The sequence below is a fragment of the Benincasa hispida genome, chromosome 9, assembly GCF_009727055.1.
Source record: "Benincasa hispida cultivar B227 chromosome 9, ASM972705v1, whole genome shotgun sequence".
Classification (NCBI taxonomy): Eukaryota; Viridiplantae; Streptophyta; class Magnoliopsida; order Cucurbitales; family Cucurbitaceae; genus Benincasa; species Benincasa hispida.
In genome coordinates this window covers 54,366,131-54,389,366 of record NC_052357.1, presented here as the reverse complement: position 1 = coordinate 54,389,366, position 23,236 = coordinate 54,366,131, and the positions used below count along the sequence as shown (strand labels likewise).

General features: G+C 32.5%; 2 protein-coding genes across 3 annotated transcripts; one reads left to right on the top strand and one right to left on the bottom strand.

The window, feature by feature from the left end:
* The first annotated feature begins 4,205 nt into the window (after positions 1-4,205).
* LOC120086888 (kinesin-like protein KIN-14N) lies at positions 4,206-9,406 on the top strand. Of its 2 annotated transcripts, none has more exons than XM_039043703.1 (16): positions 4,206-5,326; positions 5,501-5,645; positions 5,759-5,868; positions 5,957-6,076; positions 6,152-6,334; positions 6,421-6,630; positions 6,747-6,821; positions 6,955-7,101; positions 7,177-7,315; positions 7,442-7,551; positions 7,825-7,986; positions 8,094-8,311; positions 8,488-8,569; positions 8,670-8,774; positions 8,862-8,966; positions 9,108-9,406. In XM_039043703.1, the coding sequence occupies exons 1-16, from the start codon at positions 5,105-5,107 to the stop codon at positions 9,261-9,263; spliced, it is 2,289 nt and encodes a 762-aa protein (XP_038899631.1). In that variant the 5' UTR covers positions 4,206-5,104; the 3' UTR covers positions 9,264-9,406. The 2 variants fall into 2 exon arrangements, with proteins under 2 accessions (XP_038899631.1, XP_038899632.1); XM_039043704.1 differs by having other exon boundaries at positions 4,207-5,299.
* A 66-nt stretch (positions 9,407-9,472) lies between these two features.
* LOC120086890 (photosynthetic NDH subunit of lumenal location 3, chloroplastic) lies at positions 9,473-10,645 on the bottom strand. Its single transcript, XM_039043705.1, has 3 exons — positions 10,302-10,645; positions 9,866-10,152; positions 9,473-9,781 (listed from the first exon to the last, which is right to left on the bottom strand). The coding sequence occupies exons 1-3, from the start codon at positions 10,561-10,563 to the stop codon at positions 9,683-9,685; spliced, it is 648 nt and encodes a 215-aa protein (XP_038899633.1). The 5' UTR covers positions 10,564-10,645; the 3' UTR covers positions 9,473-9,682.
* Between the last annotated feature and the right edge of the window lie 12,591 nt (positions 10,646-23,236).

The window sequence follows — 23,236 nt, the reverse complement described above, 5'->3', positions numbered from 1 at the left end:
ATATGATGAATGTGAGTAGATCTCACTCTTAGGGAGAGCCTAAGTATATTATATTGAGGGAATCTCATACAAAGCTTGAATAAGCATTATTATGGAAGTGAAGGGAGCTCAACTTAGGGAGAGCCTAAGTTGAAACCGAAGAGGAAGCTATACATGAGTCACTGAAGATGGAGTCTATCAGATAAATACTTTCGTTATAATTGTTAAACTCTTTATAGTGAAGTTTCGTACCACGGGACATACTGCCCTTCAGATGTAGGTGTTTTTGCACTGAACTGTGTGATCAATCTCTATGTCATTATTTTTTTGTTTGTTTGTTTGTTTTCATGTTGCCTACTTGTCATACATATTATCTATGACATCGTACTTGACATTGTATCATGTGATTAGATCCACCTAATTTTTCACAATCTAATGAAATTAAAACTTCATGACAAAAATTATTTGACTCTACCAAATTCAAGGGACATAAAACCTTTTTTCAAACACTAATAAATGATCATTAAATTACATTTTGAGTTTTATTTTTGTATCGACCTTTTTCATTGAAAAAAAAAATACATTTTATTGTCATAAACAACATGATTCAATTTTTTTAAAAAAAAACAAATTGTAAATAATATATATGAGAAAAATAACTAGAAATTTACAGAAAAGGCCTTGATTATTAGCACCGACGATTGAAAAAGAAATTGTATTAGCAAAATAACTTTAATTTGGAAAAGCAATAAAAGGGAGATCCATTAACATCAAAGAGAAAATGAGACAAGAAAATCCGTCATTGTCTTTGTTATGTTTGGTGAAGAAAGGTCTAGTTGATGTTTTAAATAAGGATACAAGTCAATATCCTCAAGACAAAGACACCACCATAATAAATCAAATATAAAATAATATTCCAATCTATTTTTATTTTTCATCAATTAATATAGGTAGATTCAATCCTAAATTGTTTCAAAATATTTTATCTATTAGAGTGGTTATAAATCTTTGATTAAGTTGATTTAGTGATGAGGTTAAGAAAGAATATAAAAAATGTTTAAAATGTTGTACTAACAAATTTGTAATCATTTAATCAATGAACTTTAGCGTATAACAATTTAATTTCTATACTTTACAATTTGTAACGTGAAATATCTCATAAATTTAATTATTAATTTTAGCTAAGTTATGACCTAAGCTTGTTTGAAATTGAGTTTGTAAGTGATTTATGAGAAAATTTTAACCACCTAGACTATTTGGTGTAATAAATTAGTTATTAATATATCTACAATCACTTTTAAATTTATTCTAATGTGCAAAAACTATTAAATACCACTTTTAGATGATCAATCATATGTGTAAGAAATTTTATTAAATTATAATTATATTTTTTTCACGATATTCGTTAATTCGTTATAAATTGTAAAATATAAAGACTAATTTGATATTTAGTTTAGAGACGAGAGTGGTATAAATTTAGAAGTATATATAAATTATATCGTTACACGTTTGAAAGTACATAGACCAATTATTAATTATGTAAAAATTCAAAACGACTAAAAGTGTTTTTTAATAAGGGAAATTTAGTTTTGATATGTTTGACTTATAGTTTCAATGCCCAATGAAAACGAAGATCTTGTTTGATAACTATTTGATTGCTGGTCTTTGTTTTTGAAAATTAAGCCTAAAGACACTACTTCAACCTCCAAATTTATTCCTTTGTCATCTACTTTTTATTAATTGTTTAAAAAACCAAACCAAAATTTGAAAACTAAAAAAAATAGTTTTTAAAAACTTGTTTTTGATTTTGGAATTTGGTTAAGAATTCAACAATTGTATTTGGGACATATATAAATCATTATAAGAAATGGGAAGAAAATATGCAAAAATAAAAATAAAAAAATGAAATAATTACCATACATGGTTGAAATTTTTTGAATTTTGTGTAATTAGTTTTAAATTATAAAAAGAGGAATGACTTACTATAAAATTGATAAAATTGAAAATTTATGGTTAGAATCAATATAAACTATTAAGTTTGAGGTTTAAATTAATAAATCTAAGGTTAAAATTGATACAACATGTCAAGTTCAGGGTAAAGAATGAACATTTCCTAATTTTCATTTATCTAACCCCAACTCGAGGATCAATTTTTTGAATTCTACTACAAAGATATTTTTTTGTCCAGTTCAACACCTTTGACGCACCTAACTAAATTTAGTACGATTATACTTATGTAGACAAATTTTAAAAGTTCAAACTACAAATTAGGAGTATTCACCAAATACGAAATAAATAAAAGTTTCAATTATTATTGAAGCGAAAGTTCGATTTAAAATTATAAGAAAATCGAAATTTTTGAGTTGGATCGATTGTATATAGAATAAAAAATCGAACCAAACTAAATATACGCAGTTTGATTCAAATATATCTAAAATCGAAATTTTCAGTTCAATTCAAATTGCTACTAAATTGAATCGAATCAAATCGTGATCCCTCTAATGCTAATTAAAGGACAGAGAGAGATGGGGTAAAGAAGAAGCCTCCAAAAAGGATTGTAAATGAAAAGACAGCAAAAAGAGTTGCAACTGAGCACCAAAAAATGAATTGAGATACCAACCAACTTCTTCCACCACCATATTACATAAACAGAGAATTTTCCAAAAGTAATAATAATAATAATAAAAGTGAAAAATTCTTGACCTCCAATCGACGCAAATGAAAAAGTAATTATTTATTTAATCAATGTAATACAAAACATTAATTAATCTCATTATAAAGTCATTAGTGGCAGCCTTTTCGGTTAAATCTCATCGATTATATTAATAATTAATAATAATAATATAACAAGATTAGTGATAATAATTACTACATAAATAAATAATACCATAATTGTAATTTCCTTAAAATTTGGTGAATCAATTATTAGAGATGGTCATGTTTTGTCTTTCTTATTTTTTTTCAGGTGACATTGTCTTTTCAGTTGGCAACCATATTTATTTTCTCATTTATTAATTACAAATGCCTACACCTATTATTTCCCCCTCCTCACTCCTCATCTTATGTATATTATTATTAACCAACCAAACACTATTTTTATTTTTAAATCTTAATAACCCTCTCCCACATAAATTGGAGCACCAACCTCCCTTTTTCTTTAAATGGCAAAAAAAAAAAAAAAAAAGAGGTTAGCCCATATAACATTTTTTTTAGTAGTTTTATTATTTGGACTATTATCCATTTGGTCCTTACACTTTTTGATAGTTTCAATATTGTCCATAATATATTAGTAGATTTTGAGAGATTTTTATGTATTTTTTTTCCAATTTTTTTGGTACAAAAATTGTAGAATGAGAGATTGAATCTTCGACTTCGGACAAAGATCTTGTTGATACCACTGAATCAAACTTACTTTAGCCATAATTTTTTTTTAAGTTCAACACATAAGAAAATAGAGAGATTATATTAAATTTTTTTTTAACTTTTATATAAATTATAAATGTCTCAACTAATTGAACTACATTTAAGTCAATAAATGAAACAAGAATCTAATAAAAGATAAAAGTTGCAAACTCTAAAGTTCATTTTTTTTTCATATTTTACAAATGTTGATATTGTTTTTGTTTTTGTTTTTTTGTTTTTTTTGTTTTTTTTGTTTTTTTTTACATTTTAGTGGATTGCAAGACATTTTTATTTTATTTTTTCAATCAAACTAGTAGTTATAAATGTAATACATTTGACAATATAACATAATATAGTAGATAATATATTAATTACCATCTCAAAAGTCAATATTCGATCTTCCATCATAACACCATCGAACTTGAAAAAAAAAGATTAAAAGTTGTAATATTTGTCCAATCCAACAAGAATCAAATTTTTAAGATAAAAAGTAATCATTTTCTCAATTTCATAAATAAAAGTTAATTCTTTTAAAAAATATATACAAACATTATATTGTCTTCAAGATGTAAGTCAATTCATACGTAACTCAACAAATAAATATACCAATTATCATTTTAAAGTTAGATGATTTGATAATCTGACTCAAATAGTTGAAGGAAAAAAAAAAAACTTGGAAAAATTAATAATAAACTAGAAAACATGGGAAACACTAAGCTACACTATACAATATATTTAGCTCAAATGTTTATCCAAACAAAGATTTTATTTTGTTCTTATAATTATTTTCTGAGATATGTTGAAATAGATTTATGGAATAAGCGAGATAGAGAGAGAGAGAGACCAAAAACAAACGTGGCTTCATGATCTTCATCTTGTAAAGAACAAGTCACATGCTTCCCATCTGATTCCCCAAAACCCCATTTCAAAAATTTTCACACTCCTCCATTGATTACAGAGTAAAATAACAAGGCCAGGAATCCGTGCTTTTCTTTACCAAACAAGAACAACCCATTAAAATCTCTGCTCAGTAGCTCCAAAATCCCATTACCACCTTCATTTTCCACCCAAAATCTCTCTTTCTGGATAGCTTTTCCAAATTACACTTCAAATCTTTACTCCCCATAACCCCATTTCTCCATTTCTATACATTTCCTACAATCCATTTTCTTTTCTCTCTCTGGGAGCTCATCAATCTTTCCTGCTCGTTCAAGCAAGCGGCTGCAGTACATATACATACATAATCGTTAGCTTTAAATGCAATCAATGGCCCCACAGCTACATGCTTAAACTCTTTTTTGCCTCTCCTTCTTCCTCAAATATTATATTGTTTTCTCTTTTTTTTGCTGTTTCTTTTGGCTTCATTCCCTCTCCCCATGTCTTAGATTTAGTCTTTCCTTCCATTTTTCAAGATTTGAGCATTTACCCTGTTCTGGGTTTCTTGTTTTTTGTGTTTTCCCTCTTTTGGGTTTGGATTATGATCCATCAGGTCTCTGTTTTCTCTCTTGAAAGAAAGGCATTGGTGATGAACTGGGTATAGAAGATTTGAGCAATTTCCCCGTTCTGAGTTTCTTGTTTCTTGTGTTCTTTTTTTTTTTTTTTTTGGTTTTCCCTCTTTTGGGTTTCGATTATGATCCATCAGCTCTTTGTTTTCTCTCTTGAAAGAAGGGTATTGGTGATGAACTGGGTTTTATAGATTGAGAGGTTTGAGTAGATAGAGGCTATGATGGTTGGAACTCCAACTAATGGTAGGGCTCGCTTGGCCTTCTCAGTGGTTAATGGTGGACAGGAACTTTGTCTTACAAGTACTCCGACTAGCATTGCGGGCTCCGATTGCGGTAGCATTGAGTTCACTAAAGAAGATGTTGAGGCTTTGTTGAATGAGAAGCTTAAAAGGAAGGACAGGTTTAATCTTAAGGTCAGTCCCTCCTTTTCAGCAGTTAAGGTAATTCAGAGCTGAGACCATTTTTTTCTTCTTCTTTTTGTATGGTTGGTTGTTTTTTTTCCCTTGCTTTCTATACATTAGCTGATAGTCAGAACTTTAGAACAGGATTGTTGGAATTTGGGAAAACTTTGGTGGCAATTGCATTTTTTGATGAGGCCCTTTTGTGGATTTCAGGAAAAATGTGACAACATGGTGGAATACATTAAAAAGCTTAAACTCTGCATCAAATGGTTCCAAGAGCTTGAATATAGCTACTTATTAGAGCAGAAGAAACTACAAGATGAGTTGGAATCTTCTGAGATCAAGTGCAGTGAAATGGGTATCTCCAAGATCTCATGTTCTTCTTGGTTTTGGATGTAATCATCAAGCCATTTTTGTTCATTTTTATTGACCCTTATTTTGGTTATTCTTTCTATTTTTCTTTTTCAATAGAAATGATAGTGAAGAAGAAAGAGGAAGAATTGAATTCTATCATTACGGAACTCAGAAAGAACAATGCTTTTTTGCGAGAGAAATTCACAAAAGAAGAATCAGATAAGTTGGTAAGCTTTGTATTGTGCTTTTGAGTATGAATGTATCGATAAATTGGAGCTCTTGGTGTGTTACTTAGAAATTTATTATCACTGTCAGGCTGCAGTAGAATCTCTCACCAAGGAGAAAGAGGCTAGGTTGATTATGGAAAGGTCACAGGCTTCAATTTCTGAGGAGCTTGCAAGGGCTCAACGTGAGCTCTCGAGTGCAAATCAAAAGGTAAAATTGAAACAGAACTGATCAATGTACCAAACACAACAAATGTTTTGACACCAACTTGTGGGAATTCTGCAGATATCGTCTCTTAATGAGATGTACAAGCGGTTACAGGATTACATCACTAGTTTACAGCAATATAATGGCAAACTTCATACAGAGCTTTCGACCGCTGAGGATGACCTTAAACGCGTAGAGAAAGAAAAAGCTGCCATGGTGGAGGACCTCAGCATGATCAAGGGCGAACTTGCTCTGTCTAAAGTGAGTTTCTTTTCTCTAAGAGTCGTCTTGTGTTTCTAATAATGAATATTGGTGTTGAATCATCAATGTCTGAATTGTGATTATAGGCATCTCAAGACGAGGCAGTAAAGCAGAAGGATGCTATGGTGAACGAAGTTATGTGTTTAAGAAGAGAAATACAACAGGTTAGAGATGATCGAGATCGTCAATTATCTCTGGTTCAGACTTTGTCAGATGAAGTAGAGAAGTGCAGGGAGTCTGCAGGAAAGTACTGTGAGGAGCTGGATGAAATGAAGGAAAAAACAAATGAATTAGAGGTTCTTACATTGATCTTGATTGATCCCTTTTTGCACTTTTTGTATATTATTTGTAAAGATCTTAAAGCTTGTCATGTACTTAGAAGTCCTTTGATAATCTTAGAGTTCTTTTGCAGGCAACATGCTCTTCACAAAGTATTGAGCTAAGGGCATTGCAAAATCATCTAGCTGCTGCAGAAAACAAGCTGCAGGTGATGATAAACCAAAGATATTAAACTAGTTATTTTTCACTGAAAATGTTGTATTTGACATTAAGATGATCAAGTGGGTTTTGCGATTCAAGCAACAAACTGTAGATCTTTTGACATGCTTTTCTCATGCTAGGTCTCTGATCTAACTGCAATGGAGACGATGCATGAATTCGAAGATCAAAAGAGACTTGTACTTGAGTTACAACAACGACTTGCAGATGCAGAAAATAAGCTAATGGAAGGAGAAAAGCTTCGTAAAAAATTGCATAATACTATCTTGGTAATGCCCTTGTTGCATAAAACATTACATTAACCATGGTCTTATTGTTACTTATTGGACTCTTTTGTAATACAGGAATTAAAAGGGAATATTCGTGTATTTTGTCGAGTACGACCTCTGTTGCCTGATGAACGTTCTAGTCCTGATGGAAATTTTATTTCCTATCCGTCATCAGTGGAATCTCTTGGACGAGGAATCGATCTGGTGCAAAATGGTATACTTATCATGCATAATATTCAAGCCTTCCAAATTATTTCCATTATGGTACATTGCCCTCTAGCTCTCTTAATTCAATGTGATATTGAATAATTCAACTTCTTCCATGTTTATTTTCTGTCAGGGCAAAGACATTCTTTCACATATGACAAGGTTTTTGCACCAGAAGCAACACAGGAAGATGTCTTTGTAGAAATTTCCCAGCTCGTACAAAGTGCGCTTGATGGTTATAAGGTAATACACAGCACCAAAATATTTATTTCTATACTATGGCCAATTTACCGGATAATCGAAACAATATCTATCCATTTTTTATAAGAGAAAAAAGAAGAACTTGAATGGTCTATGAAAACAGTTGATGAATCCCATTTGGTCACCTGTGCACACCTGAACGTGTTCTCCACTTTTAAAGGAGTTATTTCTGCAGGATATTAGTTCAAGATGAGACAATTGAGTTATTTCATCAAACTGTTTTTGAAGTTCATTAGTGAATGCTGTTTCTTTTAGGTTTGCATATTCGCCTATGGTCAAACTGGTTCGGGAAAAACCTATACAATGATGGGTCAGCCAGGGCTCCTGGAGGAGAAGGGACTTATACCTCGATCGTTGGAACAAATATTTCAAACTAGGCAATCTCTTCAACCTCAGGGTTGGAAATATGAAATGCAGGTGAGAGAGAAAGAACATGGAAGTTTTATATTTTATCATCTGTAGGATGTATATTTTCTACTGGCATGTTCTCAGACATTTTTGTTGAACCTCTCAACATTTTCTAGGTATCGATGTTGGAAATATACAATGAAACTATCCGTGATTTACTATCAACAAATCGATCAACTCCAGATGTGCTACGAGCAGAAAATGGTTCTCCTATAAAACCATACTCGATCAAACACGATGCAAGTGGAAATACTCAAGTTTCTGATCTTACTGTCGTGGATGTTCGTAGCGCCAGGGAGGTCTCATTTCTATTAGAGCAAGCTTCTCGTAGCAGGTATCAATAATTTCCTCATTTGCATTCATCTGGACTTTGGATTAGTACCTTAGTTTTGACGGAACTGTTGCTTATTGTTCATCTTAATCATGATGCCCGGGCCAAAATTCTGTGTTTACTTGATAGATGTTCCTCTTGAATCATAAATTACATTATTACATTTATTTTCTGCTTAGATCCGTTGGCAAAACTCAAATGAACGAGCAATCGTCAAGAAGTCATTTTGTGTTCACTCTCAAAATATACGGTATCAACGAGGTAAGAAATGGTTGGTCACCATTTATATTTTGAATATGGTTCCTCTCTACTGCTATGTTTCCATCCATACACTAAGTTCTAATGGTTTTGCATTTGCTAGAGTACTGATCAACAAGTACAAGGGATTTTGAATTTAATTGATCTTGCTGGGAGCGAGCGTCTTTCCAAGAGCGGGTCAACAGGAGATCGACTGAAAGAAACCCAAGTAATTGATCACTACTATCATATTTTGTTTTAATTTGTTACATTATGCAAAATTATGCTCCTAATCCTTTATTTTCTTCACATTCAGGCCATAAATAGAAGTTTATCATCTTTGAGTGATGTTATATTTGCTTTGGCAAAGAAGGAAGAGCATGTTCCATTTAGAAACTCAAAGCTTACCTATCTTCTTCAGGTACTTGTTCAAAGATTACCATTATTTATTCACAAGTCTGTTCTCTTAGACTCTATTAGGAATGTAAACTTCTCATGCTAATTCCTCTGTTTGACATTCACAATCTGGTCGTTCTAATTCTCAATATGGATGTCTAAACAGCCGTGTCTCGGTGGAGATTCAAAGACGTTGATGTTTGTAAATATCTCTCCCGATTCCTCCTCGGCCAGTGAATCACTCTGCTCGCTTCGCTTTGCTGCCCGGGTCAATGCTTGTGAGATCGGTACTCCTCGGCGTCTAACCAATACACGACATTAAGATTTTATGCTCGAACATTGCCTATACATTGGCAAATCAACTATTTGATGATGAAATATGAGAATGATTCTGACTTAGGCTTAGTTGTGTATAGCAAAAGAGATCTGATTGTATTAATGAAAGTAAGATTTTTTGTTGTTCCCCTTCACTTTTTTTAACAATTAAACCTCTCTAATTGTGCCAAGCATGCTGCAAATTGTCTGTTCTTGTTTGCCCGATCAATTTCGTCTTCGTTGATAAAATCCAAATGAACTATAATTTGTGAAATTCACTGCACCGTTTTTTCTGGATTTCGCATCACTAAGCTGCACTGAAATACAGATGAAAAATGGCAACAAATTATGAACAAGAACGACATAAGAATGATGGAAAAGCAGGCAGATCGTTCAAAATCTTCTGTTCAATAAACTTGCTCAAACTTATGCCATTCTATCCATGACTTCTTGAAGTAATGGTGTTGTCTGTTGATAGTAGGCTTCAGTTTCACTCAGATTCTTTTGCTTTGCTGCATCTTCAAGCTGCAAAACACAAAAGAGAAGGTACTTCAGCTTGAAAATTTGCATACATTTGCTGGAACTTGTTAAAACTTCTCTACTTTTTACCTTTTCGAAGTTGTCGAATAATCTGTTTGCTAAATCAATGAGAGGCTGCTTCGCACCTTCCTCTGTGGCCGAGATAACATTGTCAAAATCGTAGTACATAAAGGTTGATTTGAGTCGCAGATACTTCCTGACGTAATTCAAAGTATCTTTTCCAATCAAATCTGCCATAGCTAGAAGATCAAATGCATACTTTTTCAATCTGTATTTTCTTCCTTCTGTTCCTATGTTAGCTATGTATATCCCCGTCTTCAGAAACGACCGAGTCCCTGTTTTCTCGTTCGCAATGTCTGTAACAAAGAATTCATCGCAAATTCTATAGTATTTGCCACCGAACTAACCAAACCAACTCGGATTTTCTAATTTCGACTTGCACCCAGATGAAGAAAACAAAAACAGAAACAGAAAGTTGCAAGCTTAGTTCAATGAGAAAGCTTACTGTTGTAAACAGAAGGCACGGGCAAAGGGCCGTCGAGCCAGTACTCATTAGCGGAAGCGATCTCGAGGGATGCGTTGCCAAACAGAGCAACAGAGACAAGGCTGGTTAAAGCCAATCTTCTTGTCAACGAGATTTGATGAGAAGAGACATCTGTTTGTTTCTTGAGAAACCCAGTAATTTTGAGTCTCTTACGAGTGTTTTGAAGCTTTGGGAGGTTGGGAATGGCGGTGAACTTCTGGTTTAAATTTGCAAGACGAGCCATTTGATGGAAAGACTTAGAAGAGAGAAGGGAGGAGAATTGGCAACAGAAAGAAGAAGAGCTTCTAATTTCAGTTATCCGTTTCTCTTTTTTAGTTTCTTCATTGTCCACCCAAAGGATATCCTCCTGAAGGTTATTTTGGTAATTTTGTCATGAAAAAAACACTAAAATTCTTCAAATAGGTTAAAATAGGTGAGGTATTTCTGAGTTTTGTTCTAATTTCTGTTTAATTTTAATTTCTAAACTTTTAATAAATTTTAAGATTAATTTATGCGGTTAACTCATTGTTAGACTTTTTTTTCAAATAATAATAATAATTTGTCTATGTGCCTTTTCTTTATAGATTATAAAAACACGTTTACATGAAGTCTTTTTTGTTAAGGAAATTATTAGAATCAAAATTTGAAGGATGGAATTTAAGATTTATTGAAAATATATAAACTAAATTTCAATTTTTTTAAAACTACATCGATTAAAATTAAATAATTGAAAGTATATAAACTAAAATAGAATGAATCTCAAAATGTGGAGACCAAAATAATATTTTATCCATTCTTTTTTAAGGAGATTTTTAAAAATACTAAGGGAAACTATTTACACAAAATTACAAAATTTAATCCTTTTAGACTTTTATCCGTTTCTATCATCGATAGATATGGATGAACTTCTATCAACCTCTATTAGTGATGGACTTCTATCCGTTTCTATCATTGTTTTTTTTATTATTTTTGTAAATAGTTTGACATTTTTCTATCTGTGAAATTTTTTCATTTTTTAAACCTCATACGGAAATTATTATTATCATTACTACCATCATCGGCTATGTATATGGACACTCAACTAAAAGTTTAGAAGTTTGAATCACTCCCATTTGAATAAAAAAAATGTCCTCTTAATTTTTCATTTTTTATTTTTTTAGGTGATAGAAGAATGGTAGTCATTTGTTAGATAATTTTTTCTATAATTGCATTTTCTTTTTAGGTTTTGTAAATTAACATTAATTTCAATTTTGAACTAAGAAAAGGCCTCAATTTAAGTTTTACCTTACTTTAAGTTTATATCTTCAATAGTTTTAAAAGTTTTTATTTTAAATTTTAAACCCCTTATGCCTGTTTAATAACAATTTAGATTTTAAAAATTAAGCCTATAAATACCAGTTCTATCTATTGATTTAAATGTTTTGTTATCTACATTTTAGGAGTGTTTTCAAAAAAATATTTTTGTTTTTGGAGATTGACTAAAAATTCAAATATTTATATAGGAAATTTGAAAGCCATGAATAAGAAATTACGAGAAAACAAATCCAATATTCAAAAACCAAAAACCAAAAACAAAAAACGAAATAGTTACCAAACGAGATTCCAACTTTAAGAAGTTTTAATATAATCTCTATATTTTGATTAACCTTTTCCATTTTCTTACAATTAATATAAATTAACAAATAAATACATCAATTATAATAAAATCATTTTTAATACAATTGGAGGTATGAGGATTCATACCACATTAAGACACTCGTATTATGTTTACTTTGACAATTTTAATAAAATCATTAGTTTATATGTAATGTCAAGCCATATTTTTTTTTTTAACCAAGATGACTTATTAGACTTCTAATCATTGTAACAAAATGTCTATATTATAAAGCTCATTTATCACATCTACAAATAATTTCTCACGTTAGATTTATATTTATTTCACAAGATTATTTGAAATTGAGTTTAAGAGCAAAGAAACTTAGTTTAAGCGGTACTTTTTTAGTAAATGAAAGAGAATGCTAAAGAATATACCTACATACATGCACCCACTTTTGTCATAAAAATACAAATAAAACAAAAATACACACATTTTACATTTGTATTACTTATTTATTAATTGGAGAATCCATTGCTGGGATTGATGCCTTAAATTCTCGTTGGATCATGTAGTTTGTAAGCACCTGTATCGAACAAACGCTTGTGATGTAATAATATGTGATATTTTATTTACTGTTGTCTATGAAATATGAGATGTTTTAATTGCTTTACCACAAACCAATAAACTAAGATCCCTGATTGTCGTTATAACTTAAACATGTATGTGGAGACATACAAGTGGACCATGCCTTAAGTGATAACCAAAATGGTTTGTAGTTTATGGATATAGGAGTGAAACCTTATCCTGGTGACACTATGGATGCGGCTCGCTTTGTAGATAGTTACAAGTGTCGTGATGTGCTACATATGGTCTGATCTTGATCATTCATGTGGAGACATGCGAGCGGGGGTGTTCTATACAAAATGGCCGAACTAATAAGTATTTAGTCTAGTTATATAACGCCGTTCATGATAGAGACTTCACTTTACTAGAATGACCATAGGTAACATGACCTTAATCCTAAGTGAGTCGGGAACTCCTGCCTTTGATGGCGGTCCTTTGATTTGTATGGGTGCGATTGGTCAGATCGCCGACTCAAACCTACCACTTTTGGAATTCGTCTGATTGAGGAGCTGGGAACTCAGTTACACAAGATGGATTTCACTCCTTCCCTGAAGCAGGGGTAAGTAGATAGATTGCTCCCTTAAGGGCTGATTCCGGGGTTTGAACGATGTGGCGCCACACACCTTCTCATGGCCTGAGACGTATCCACTCATAGTAGGACTATGATATATTGTTCATTAGAGGGATCAATAGTACTTAAGGAATTAGATGTAACTACAGTGCATGAAAGCGGGAGGTTTTATTCAGTTTTTATAACTGAAGGATAAAATGAAAAATGTTTTCATTTTGGAAAAGAATCGTAATATTGCATCATTTGAGTACATTTCCTATTGTTTAGCTCACGAAAGACTACACGACAGCTTCAAGTATTTATCTAAACGATCGTGTACACGTGTATTTGTCTAAACGATCGTGTAATCTTTAACTAAACGATCGCGTGCCTGAGTGATATTCTCTAAACAATCGTTTAAAGGATCAAGCTATTTTTTCTAAACGATCGTGCATGTTGTCTTTTACTAAACAATCAAGCACAAAGTCTATACGGTAGACTCTATACTCTCTCACTTGCTTGGTCGTTGAGTACGATCGTTGTTTCCTCTTTCCCTCTACCAAATTCAACAGAGCCCACACCTCCTAGATTCTCACTCCGAGAATACCAAGGTCAATGAGTGGTGGTGTCCGAGAGGCTGCTTGTTCGTGGAGAAGACTGTTTGTGTGCTAAGCAATAGCGAGAGATTTGGGTAGACGATTTCAGTGACAATGAGAGGTTGTTGGTCCTAGTTCATCACGAAAGCGAGAGAAAAACAGAGGAAGAGTTCTTCAAAGGTAAGTCTCTCATTCCTTTGTATTTAATTTATGAAAGCATGCTGTAATTTATTCTGAAATGCATAACTTGTTTGTATGTTTGCGAATGCTTGTAATTCTGTCACAATGAATTTGGAACGATCTTGCTTCCATTCATAGGTTCTCTTTGATAAGAGTTCCTTCATCCATAATGTACAAGTCTAGCCCAGATGAGTTAATTGGTTCTTGAGAATGGGCTAATTGGAGTTTGTGTTGATATCTGTTTGCAATTGAATTACGCTCACTTTGACTACACAAGTACTAGCTACAAGAAAAAAGTAATAAAAACTATAACATGTATTTTAATTTAAAGTTCTAAATCAATAATTGTAAAAGAAAAAAAAAGTAAAATAATAGTGGTAATAACAATAATAATAGATAAATAAATAAAATATCAAGTGTATCAATAGTTTTTTTTTTAATACAATAAGAGTGGGGATTCGAATCCTAATCTCTATCGTTAACACAAAAATTGAATTATGCTTGTTTTGGTAATCAATCAATAGTTTGCTGAAATTTTAGAAGGTTAAATTCATAACTATATTTGTATGACTATGCAGTTTTACTATATTACTATATATTGTTTAAGATTTACCATGTCAATTTGCTTAATTGGTTTATACATGTATATATATACCGTAGAAGAAAAAGTTAGAGGTCTGAATCTTCAACTTCTTCATATTATACGCAAATAATTAATAAATAAATAACTAATTTTTTCGAAGATATTTATAAAAGAAATCAAAAAATTGATTTTGTCTTAGATACAATTTTTTTTTTCAAACTATTCCAAAAATACTATTAAATTATACTAAACACACTATTATACGAGCTGTGGACAATGTTTAAAAGGTTTTAATCAATACTATCTAATCTAAAAGGGGCTATAGGGATAAACTTGTTTCCCCTTTTATCTTTTTAGTTGATGGTGATAGTGATATCTTATATACATAATTTCATATCTGAATTATATTTTGTCTCTAGTTAAATATCTACTTCAAATGATTTTTTTTTAAAATCTAATAAATTTCTACTTGAAAAAAAACAAAAAAAAAACTATATTTGATCTCTAACTAATATTCACTTCCCGTGAAATTAAATAAATAGATTTTTTATTAAATAAATCACATTTTATGTCTTACCAATATCTATTTCACTTTAGTCTTTAAATAGGGGAATAGTTTATTTTGCTTCTTTTTGGATCTATTCTTTATTGCTCAAATTTTTTCCAACTTTAATTGTTATATATTTTAATCTCTACATAGTTTATTCAATAAAAACTTACATAAACACATCATTGATTCATCCTATTTAATGGGTAAATGTATGAATAGAAACAAAAAAATAAAATAACAATTAAGTAACAAAGTTTCGAATCAAAATAGAATTTAAACTTGAAAAGATATCGTCCAGCCTTACTTTTATTTTTTTTTACTCTAAAAAATAAATATTGATAAGAATACTTAAAAATTCAGAAAAGAGATTGCAAAACCATCCCTTAGAAATGATTTAGGATTAAGATATTTCCCAAGCTCCATATAATATCTTATATTTTCTTTAATTGATTATTTGACCAGTTCATCTACAAAAGATGATGGTTCTCACTTAGAAAATTGGTATTTATGCTAACACCGTCCATCACCATCTACTGACCTATGAACAACAAATTCATTCTAACGTTAAATCTTATGAATGAATTCTTTAATATATTTGTTTTCATTCAAGCCATATTGTGGCAGAGTTGACACGAGAGGTTTATTCAAGGATGTTGCTATATTCTTTCACAAATTTTTTCATGGATCGATGCTCTTTGAACCTTGAATTATGTCAATGTTGCCTAAGGAACATGATGATGGCAAAGTTGACTATTCAAATTATGTCTCATTTGACAATAAGATTTTAAGATATCTAATGGTAGTCTTATCAATTTTTCTTGGAATAATAACTTTTACACATTACTTTTATTTCTTATATTGTAAATATTAAGTTTTTCTTTAAAAAAAATTATTTCTTACAAATGATTGTTATGCAAAAGTTCCTATAATGATCACTCATTCCAACGTAAAATTTGAACCAATAGTAAGGAAGTAATTCTCACTACAAATGTATTTTTCTTCCACGTTCAAGATGACAATTGTTATTCAACTTGATCTTTTTAGTTAATAGAGTTGTTTCATGAGATTATTACATTGTTCAAATTTGACTATTTTATAAATATGCTCATATTGTCATCCATTGATTATTTGGCTAGTTAAACATTAAAAGGTTGTGATTCTCTTTGAAATTTGATATCTATGATTGTAGCTGGGTGAGATACCCAAAATCTGGCTAGATTCTAAAAAGTCCATCACCATGGATCGACTTATTGAGCAGTCAACTTTAAATCTTATGAATGAATTCTTCATTCATTTATTTGCGATCAATCATATTGTGGATAGTTGCACGATATGTTTAAATATATAAAGATGGATATGTGTTAAAATTAATTTAATATTTGACATTAAATTAATTAAGTTTTATTTAATAATTAATTTATGAAATTAATTAATTTTTCATTTTTTAAAATCAAATAGATTTTTTAAATCAAAATTTAATTTTTAGATAAAATTGAAAAAGGAAAAGAAAACAAAAATACATAATGGAAAAATGGGTTTTTCCATTATCCATCTTTGAATTAGCTCACACATATAGCAATATATTTGCCTTGTCTTCTTCAAGCATGAGCTGCAACTCATGTAACTCTTCTCTTTGCATGTTGATCTGCAATATAATGAAGAGATTGGAGTGAAAATCAGACATACAATCTACAAAATTCGGTTTGAAGAAAGGTTCTTCAACAAAGGTTGCTGCAGTGAGCTTTTCTTCTTCATCCCTTGGTTCAAGCTTGTTTTGAGTCCCATAATTCAATCTAGAGCACCAAAAGAATAGTGGGGAAGATCATGAGGTGGTCTACAATAAGATATGGAAAAGATAGTAGCTGGAGATAGAACTTTGAAGAAGTTCTACAAGAGGTATGTCTTGAAACCCATTTTTCTACAGAAGCATGCTTTATATTATGCCAAAATTAGTGAATTGAGTGCTTAGATGATTCTTGTGCTTTCGCTACAATTGTATAATCCTACAATTAGTATCAGAGCATCAAATAAGCATTCAATTCAGTTTAATTTTGGTTTGGTGGGTGTTTTATATGAGAAATATGAAACTGATGCACTGATATGGTTTTCTGAGTTTTGGCTATTTAATTCTCTTTAATTTCTCATTTAAATTTATAATTGGCTCTTGCTTGATGAGCTTTAATGTGTTCCCAAGAGTCTGTAATTTATTTGGAGTCATTAGAGTTGAAATTAAACTGTAAATCGAAGAAACAAGCGAAGGGGCCAAGTTGTAGTTCCAGAAAATCAACCTCTGTTCTTGTCTTCGCTAATGTTCCAGTTGCTAAACGATCGTCTAGCTCCAGGCGCTACACGATGTGAAGAAAATCTAGATGATTGTATATCAATGGGCGCTGGTCATTGTGATGTTGAATGCTAGATGATCGTGTACCTGCGGGAGCTAAACGATGTGTTCAATTTGCTATACGATAGAATTAAGCGATCGTTTAGCTTTGGCGTGGGAACTAAAAAATACGTTGAATTTACTATACGATGGTACTATACGATCATTTAGCAATGATGCGTGCTAAGCGATGCGATGAAGTGCTACGCGATAGTGCTGAGCGATCGTTTAGATGTGGAGCTAAACGATCGTGTAGACGAAGTGCTAAGCGATACGTTGAAATTTCTATGCGATGGAACTAAAACAATATCGCTTACCTACGATGCTAATGACGCGATGATGTTCTATACGATGGAGTTAAGCGATCGTTTAGCTACACGGTGGATACTGAATGATGACACCAGCGTTAGTGGGTGTTAAGCGATCATTTGGTTCTATACGATAGAACTAAACGATAGTTATGAAGAGCTATATAATGCCTGAGCGATCGCTTTACTACGATCGTTTATCTTTAATCGGGAGCTAAACGATGCGTTGAATTGCTATGCTATACACTGCTCGCGATCGCTTACCTCTAGGTGGCAACTAAACGATGCGTTAAGTTTCTATGCGATAGCATACCTTTGTGCGGCAGCTGGGCGATGTGTTGAATGCTATACGATGGCATTAAACGATCGTTTACTTTTTTGCGCGCGCTAAATGATCAAGCATTTACTAAACGATTTGGAAAAATGCTAGTCGATGGTCGTCTTTGCTAAACGATGAGACTTAGCGAGATGTTGAACATGTACAAGGGTTGCTGGTTTGACTGGTTCTCTTGTGGTCTGGTCCGGTTCAGCTTCGAATGGTTCTTGACTGGTCCGGTTCAGACATGACTGGTCTGGTTCAGATAGTTCGGATCTGGTTCAAGCTACTTGAGTTCGTTTTGGAGTGGTTCGAGCGGTTCAGAAACTGTTTTATAATAGTTAGGCTTCTATTTGCTTGTTTTTTGCCAAAACTAAAACTATATCAGTCAGTGTTTAATTTTTTATACATTTGATGTATGTTATAATTAAATAAATCTTGTATGTGTATATAGTATGCCATTTAGATTTAAAATTCTACCGTAGGAAGCATGTTACATGCATTGAAAGTATGTTATAATTATTATAATATATAGTTTGCATGTTAGGGTTTCTTGTATTTAATATAAATGTTATATTAAATTTGAATGCCTCATGTATGTTATGGATGAATAGCATGTCTAAAGTTTTATAAGTTGTTATAAAATTAGATTAAACATTTAAAATCCATAAACAACAGTTACATGCTCACGTAGGTTGACCACCTGTTTTAATTGTTAAAACTTATAAAACCTAGGTTACAAACTCAACTGGTATATAATCCTGTCTAACGTTGGGGTACTTAAGTTGACGGATTACGGAACACCTCCTACCTGAGGATTATGGCCGAATTATTGAGCGTTGGTAACCGATTTTATGAGCATACGTGAGTGATGTGAGGTAATAAAATGGTTTATCACCGAGACATCATAGGTTAAAATCCAATTATAAGAGTTATACTACATAGTGGCCTCCATTTGGAAAGTGTTTTGTATGAGTCAATATCAAGGTAAACGAAGGAAGCAGTTCATAGTAAGTGGGTGAAGGATATGTGTCAATATATCCTACGGTCTCTTCCATTAATCTAAACCGTGAGATTCCTATATTGCGCTTGCTAGTTTGCTTTAGGCGGCCATTTGCTATTTAGCGACGGCTATCCCCTCGGAGGGTTGTAACATAGGATTCGGAACAACATAAGCTTTAGTAAAATGAATAGGGTCTTATAGTTCCATTTTGGATGTTGTCTTCTATTTCGGAGGCAAATTCATACCGTCCTATAGGATCTGAAAATGGCGGGTCACACTTACAAGAATTACTAAGTTGTTAGTAAAGATCTTGACTGAAAACGGTAACTAAAACGATTATAGGAATAAGGGTTATTCTGGAGATAGGAATAAGAGTTATTCTAGGAATAGTGTTTGGTCAAAATTGTTTGTTATAGTGAAGGAGTATCTGACTTCCCCTCGGTAGCACATATTATGACTCACTAAAATATTGTTGCAAATAAATAATGGTTATGGGTACATTATTACTTTTTGCTAATACTTGACTTTGGATTTAGTTACAATTTGCTAATTAGAATTTGTTTGAATTTTATCAGCATGTCGAATTCTAAAATACTTGTTTCTGATGTACATAACAGTAAAATCAAATCAACAAACAAATTACTAGCGGTTGATTATACCAAAAGAGTTTTAACAGAGGATTGTTCTCTATCTCCCAACTCATCTAAAATTATGAATTATGTAGATGAGGATGCTGAATTCGAACAACAAGATAAATATGATTTACTTGTTATCGAAGCATGTTTAGTGGAAAACGATAAAATCTGGATAATTGATTCAGGTGCCGCTAATCATGTATGTACTATCTCACAGGAAACAAGTTCCTGGAGACAGTTGACAGAAGGTGAAACAATCTTTAAGATAGGAACCAGGGAGATTGTTTCGGCCAAAGCAGTGGGAGATATAAAGTTATTTATAGGAGATAAGTACATTTATTTGAAAAATGTATATTATATTCCTTCTATGAAAAGGAATCTAATATCCGTCTCTTGTTTGCTAGAACAAAATTATAACGTTTATTTTGAAATGGTGAAGTGTTCATCAATATGGAAAATAAACAGATTTGCTCTGCAAAATTAGAAAATAACTTGTACATGTTAAAACCAACTAAGGTCAAAGCTGTTTTGAACATAGAGATGTTTAAAACTGCTGGGACTCATAAGAAAAAGAAGATTTCTCCAAATGCCTATCTTTGGTACTTGAGACTGGGTCACATAAATCTCAACAGGATTGAGAGATTGGTTAAGAACGGTCTTTTAAACAAGTTGGAAGACAGTTCATTACCACCATGTAAGTCATGTCTTGAGGGTAAAATGACAAAAAGATCTTTTTCTAGAAAAGGTCTTAGAACCAAAGAACTCCTAGAGTTGATTCATTCAGACCTTTGTGGGCCTTTAAATGTTAGAGCAAGAGGGGAGTATGAATATTTCATTACTTTTATAGATGATTATTTAAGGTATGAGCATGTTTACCTAATACACCAAAAGTCTGAAACTTTTGAAAAGTTCAAAGAGTATAAGGCTGAGGTTGAAAACAAATTAGGTAAAAAGATTAAAACGCTTCGATCGGATCGAATTGGTGAGTATATGGACATAGAATTCCAGAACTATTTGATAGAACATAGAATTCAGTTTCAACTCACAGCCCCTGGTACACCTCAGCAGAACGGAGTGGCAGAGAAGAGAAACAGAACCTTGTTGGACATGGTTCGTTCCATGATGAGTTACACTTAATTACCAAATTCCTTTTGGGGACACGCAATTGGGACTGCAGTGTATATTTTGAACTGGTTCCCTCGAAAAGTGTTTCTGAAACACCTTACGAACTCTGGAGAGGACGTAAAGGAAATTTATGTCACTTCAGAATTTGGGGTTTTCCAGCACAAGTGTTGATGCAAAATCCTAAAAAGTTGGAACACTGTTCAAAAGTATGCTTATTTGTAGGCTACCCAAAAGAAATAAAAGGTGGTCTCTTTTATGATCCTTAGGAAGATAAAGTATTTGTATTGACAAATGCAACCTTCCTGGAGGAAGGTTATATACAGAACCATGAACCTCGCAGTAATCTAGTAATAGAAGAAATGTCCAGAGAAACGACAAATGCTTCAACAAGAGTTGTTGATAGAGCAGGTCTGTCAACAAAAGTTGTTGATGAAACTGATACTTCACATCCTTCTCAAGATTTGAGAATGCCTCGTTGTAATGCAAGTGTTGTGCAACAGCCTGACCGGTACATGGGTTTAACTGAAACTCAAGTCATCATACCAGATGATGGTTTAGAGGATCCGTTGTCTTTTAATCAAGCAATGAACGATGTGGACAAAGACCAATGGATTAAAGCTATGGACCTTGAAATGGAATCTATGTATTTCAATTCTATCTAGGATTTTGTAGATCAACCGGAAGGGGTAAAACCCATCGGTTGCAAGTAGATCTGCAAGAGAAAACAAGACCAAGCTGATAAGGTATAGACCTACAAAGCTAGACTAGTGGCAAAAGGGTTTACCCAAAGAAAGGGATTAGATTTTGAAGAAACCTTCTCTCCAGTTGCCATGATAAAATCTATTAGAATATTCTTGTCCATAGCCACATTTTATGATTATGAAATATAGCAAATGGATGTCAAGACAACTTTTCTGAATGGCTATCTTGAAGAGAGTATCTATATATCTTAACGAGAAAGGTTTATATAGCAGGTTCAAGAGCAAAAAATTTGCAAGCTTAATCGATCCATTTATGGATTAAAACAAGCTTCTAAATCCTGGAATATGAGATTTGACATTGCGATCAAATCTTATGGCTTTGAACAAAATGTTGAAGAACCCTGTGTATCAAAAAGATTGTCAACAAAACTATCGCTTTTCTGGTGTTGTATGTTGATGATATTCTACTCATTGGGAATGAGGTAGAATATCTAGCTGACGTTAAGAGATGGCTAGTTTCACAATTCCAAATGAAAGATTTTGGAGAAGCATAGTATGTTCTTGGAATCCAAATAGTTTGGAATCTCAAGAACAGAACATTGGCATTATCTTATGCATCTTATATAGACAAGATGTTGTCTAGGTATAAAATGCAAAATTCCAAGAAAAGATCTTTACCTTTCAGGCATGGAATTTACTTGTCTAAGGAGCAGAGTCCTAAGACATCTCAAGATGTTGAGGAGATGAATTAAATTCTATATGCATCTGCAGTTGGGAGTTTGATGTATGTAATGTTATGTACTCGTCCTGACATATGCTATGCCGTAAGAATTGTCAGCAGATTTCAGTTCAATCCTTGTCATGACCATTAGACTGCTGTTAAAAATATTATCAAGTATCTTCGTTGAACAAGAGATTATATGCTCGTGTATGGTCCTAAGGATCTGGTCCTTACTGAATACACTAATTCTGGCTTTCAGACTAATATTGATTCGAGGAAATCAACTTCGGGGTTAGTATTCACTCTTAACGGAGGAGCATCAAACAGAGTTGTATTGCGGACTCCACAATGGAAGCTGAGTATGTAGCTGGAAGTAGTTCCTAACATGCACCTGCCTGTCACTCTCTATTGTGACAACAGTGGAGCAGTTGCAAATTCAAAGGAACCACGAATCCATAAAAGGGGAAAACATATAGAACGAAAGTACCATCTCATCAGGGAGATTGTACACAAAGGAGACATCATTGTCACTCAGATTGCTTCCCAAGAAAACTTAGCTGATCCATTTACGAAGGCCCTCTCGGCTAAAGTGTTCGAGGGTCACCTAGTAGGACTAGGTCTACGAGTTTTGTATCACTAGGGCAAGTGGAAGAATTTATGGGTATTGTAATGCCCTAGTTTACTGTATTTGTACATTTTATTCTCTTCATGTAAACTCAACATTGTATATATTTTTATATATTGATCCATTGGAGTTTTAGTCCAAGTGGGAGTATTGTTGGCTTTTATGTCCTAAAACTCGCAGTTTGTAAAATGATAAACATTTTCTATTATCAATATACTTATTATTGATCTCATAAATTTTATGAAAGTTTAAATCCAATAAACTAAGACCCATGACTATTGTATGTGTACTTAAACTTTATGTGGAGACATAAGAGTGGATCAGGTTTGAGTAAATAGTCAAAATGATCTATGGTACATGAATGAGGTTGGGTACCTTATTCTGGTAACACCATTGGATGCGGCCTACTCTGTAGTTATAAAA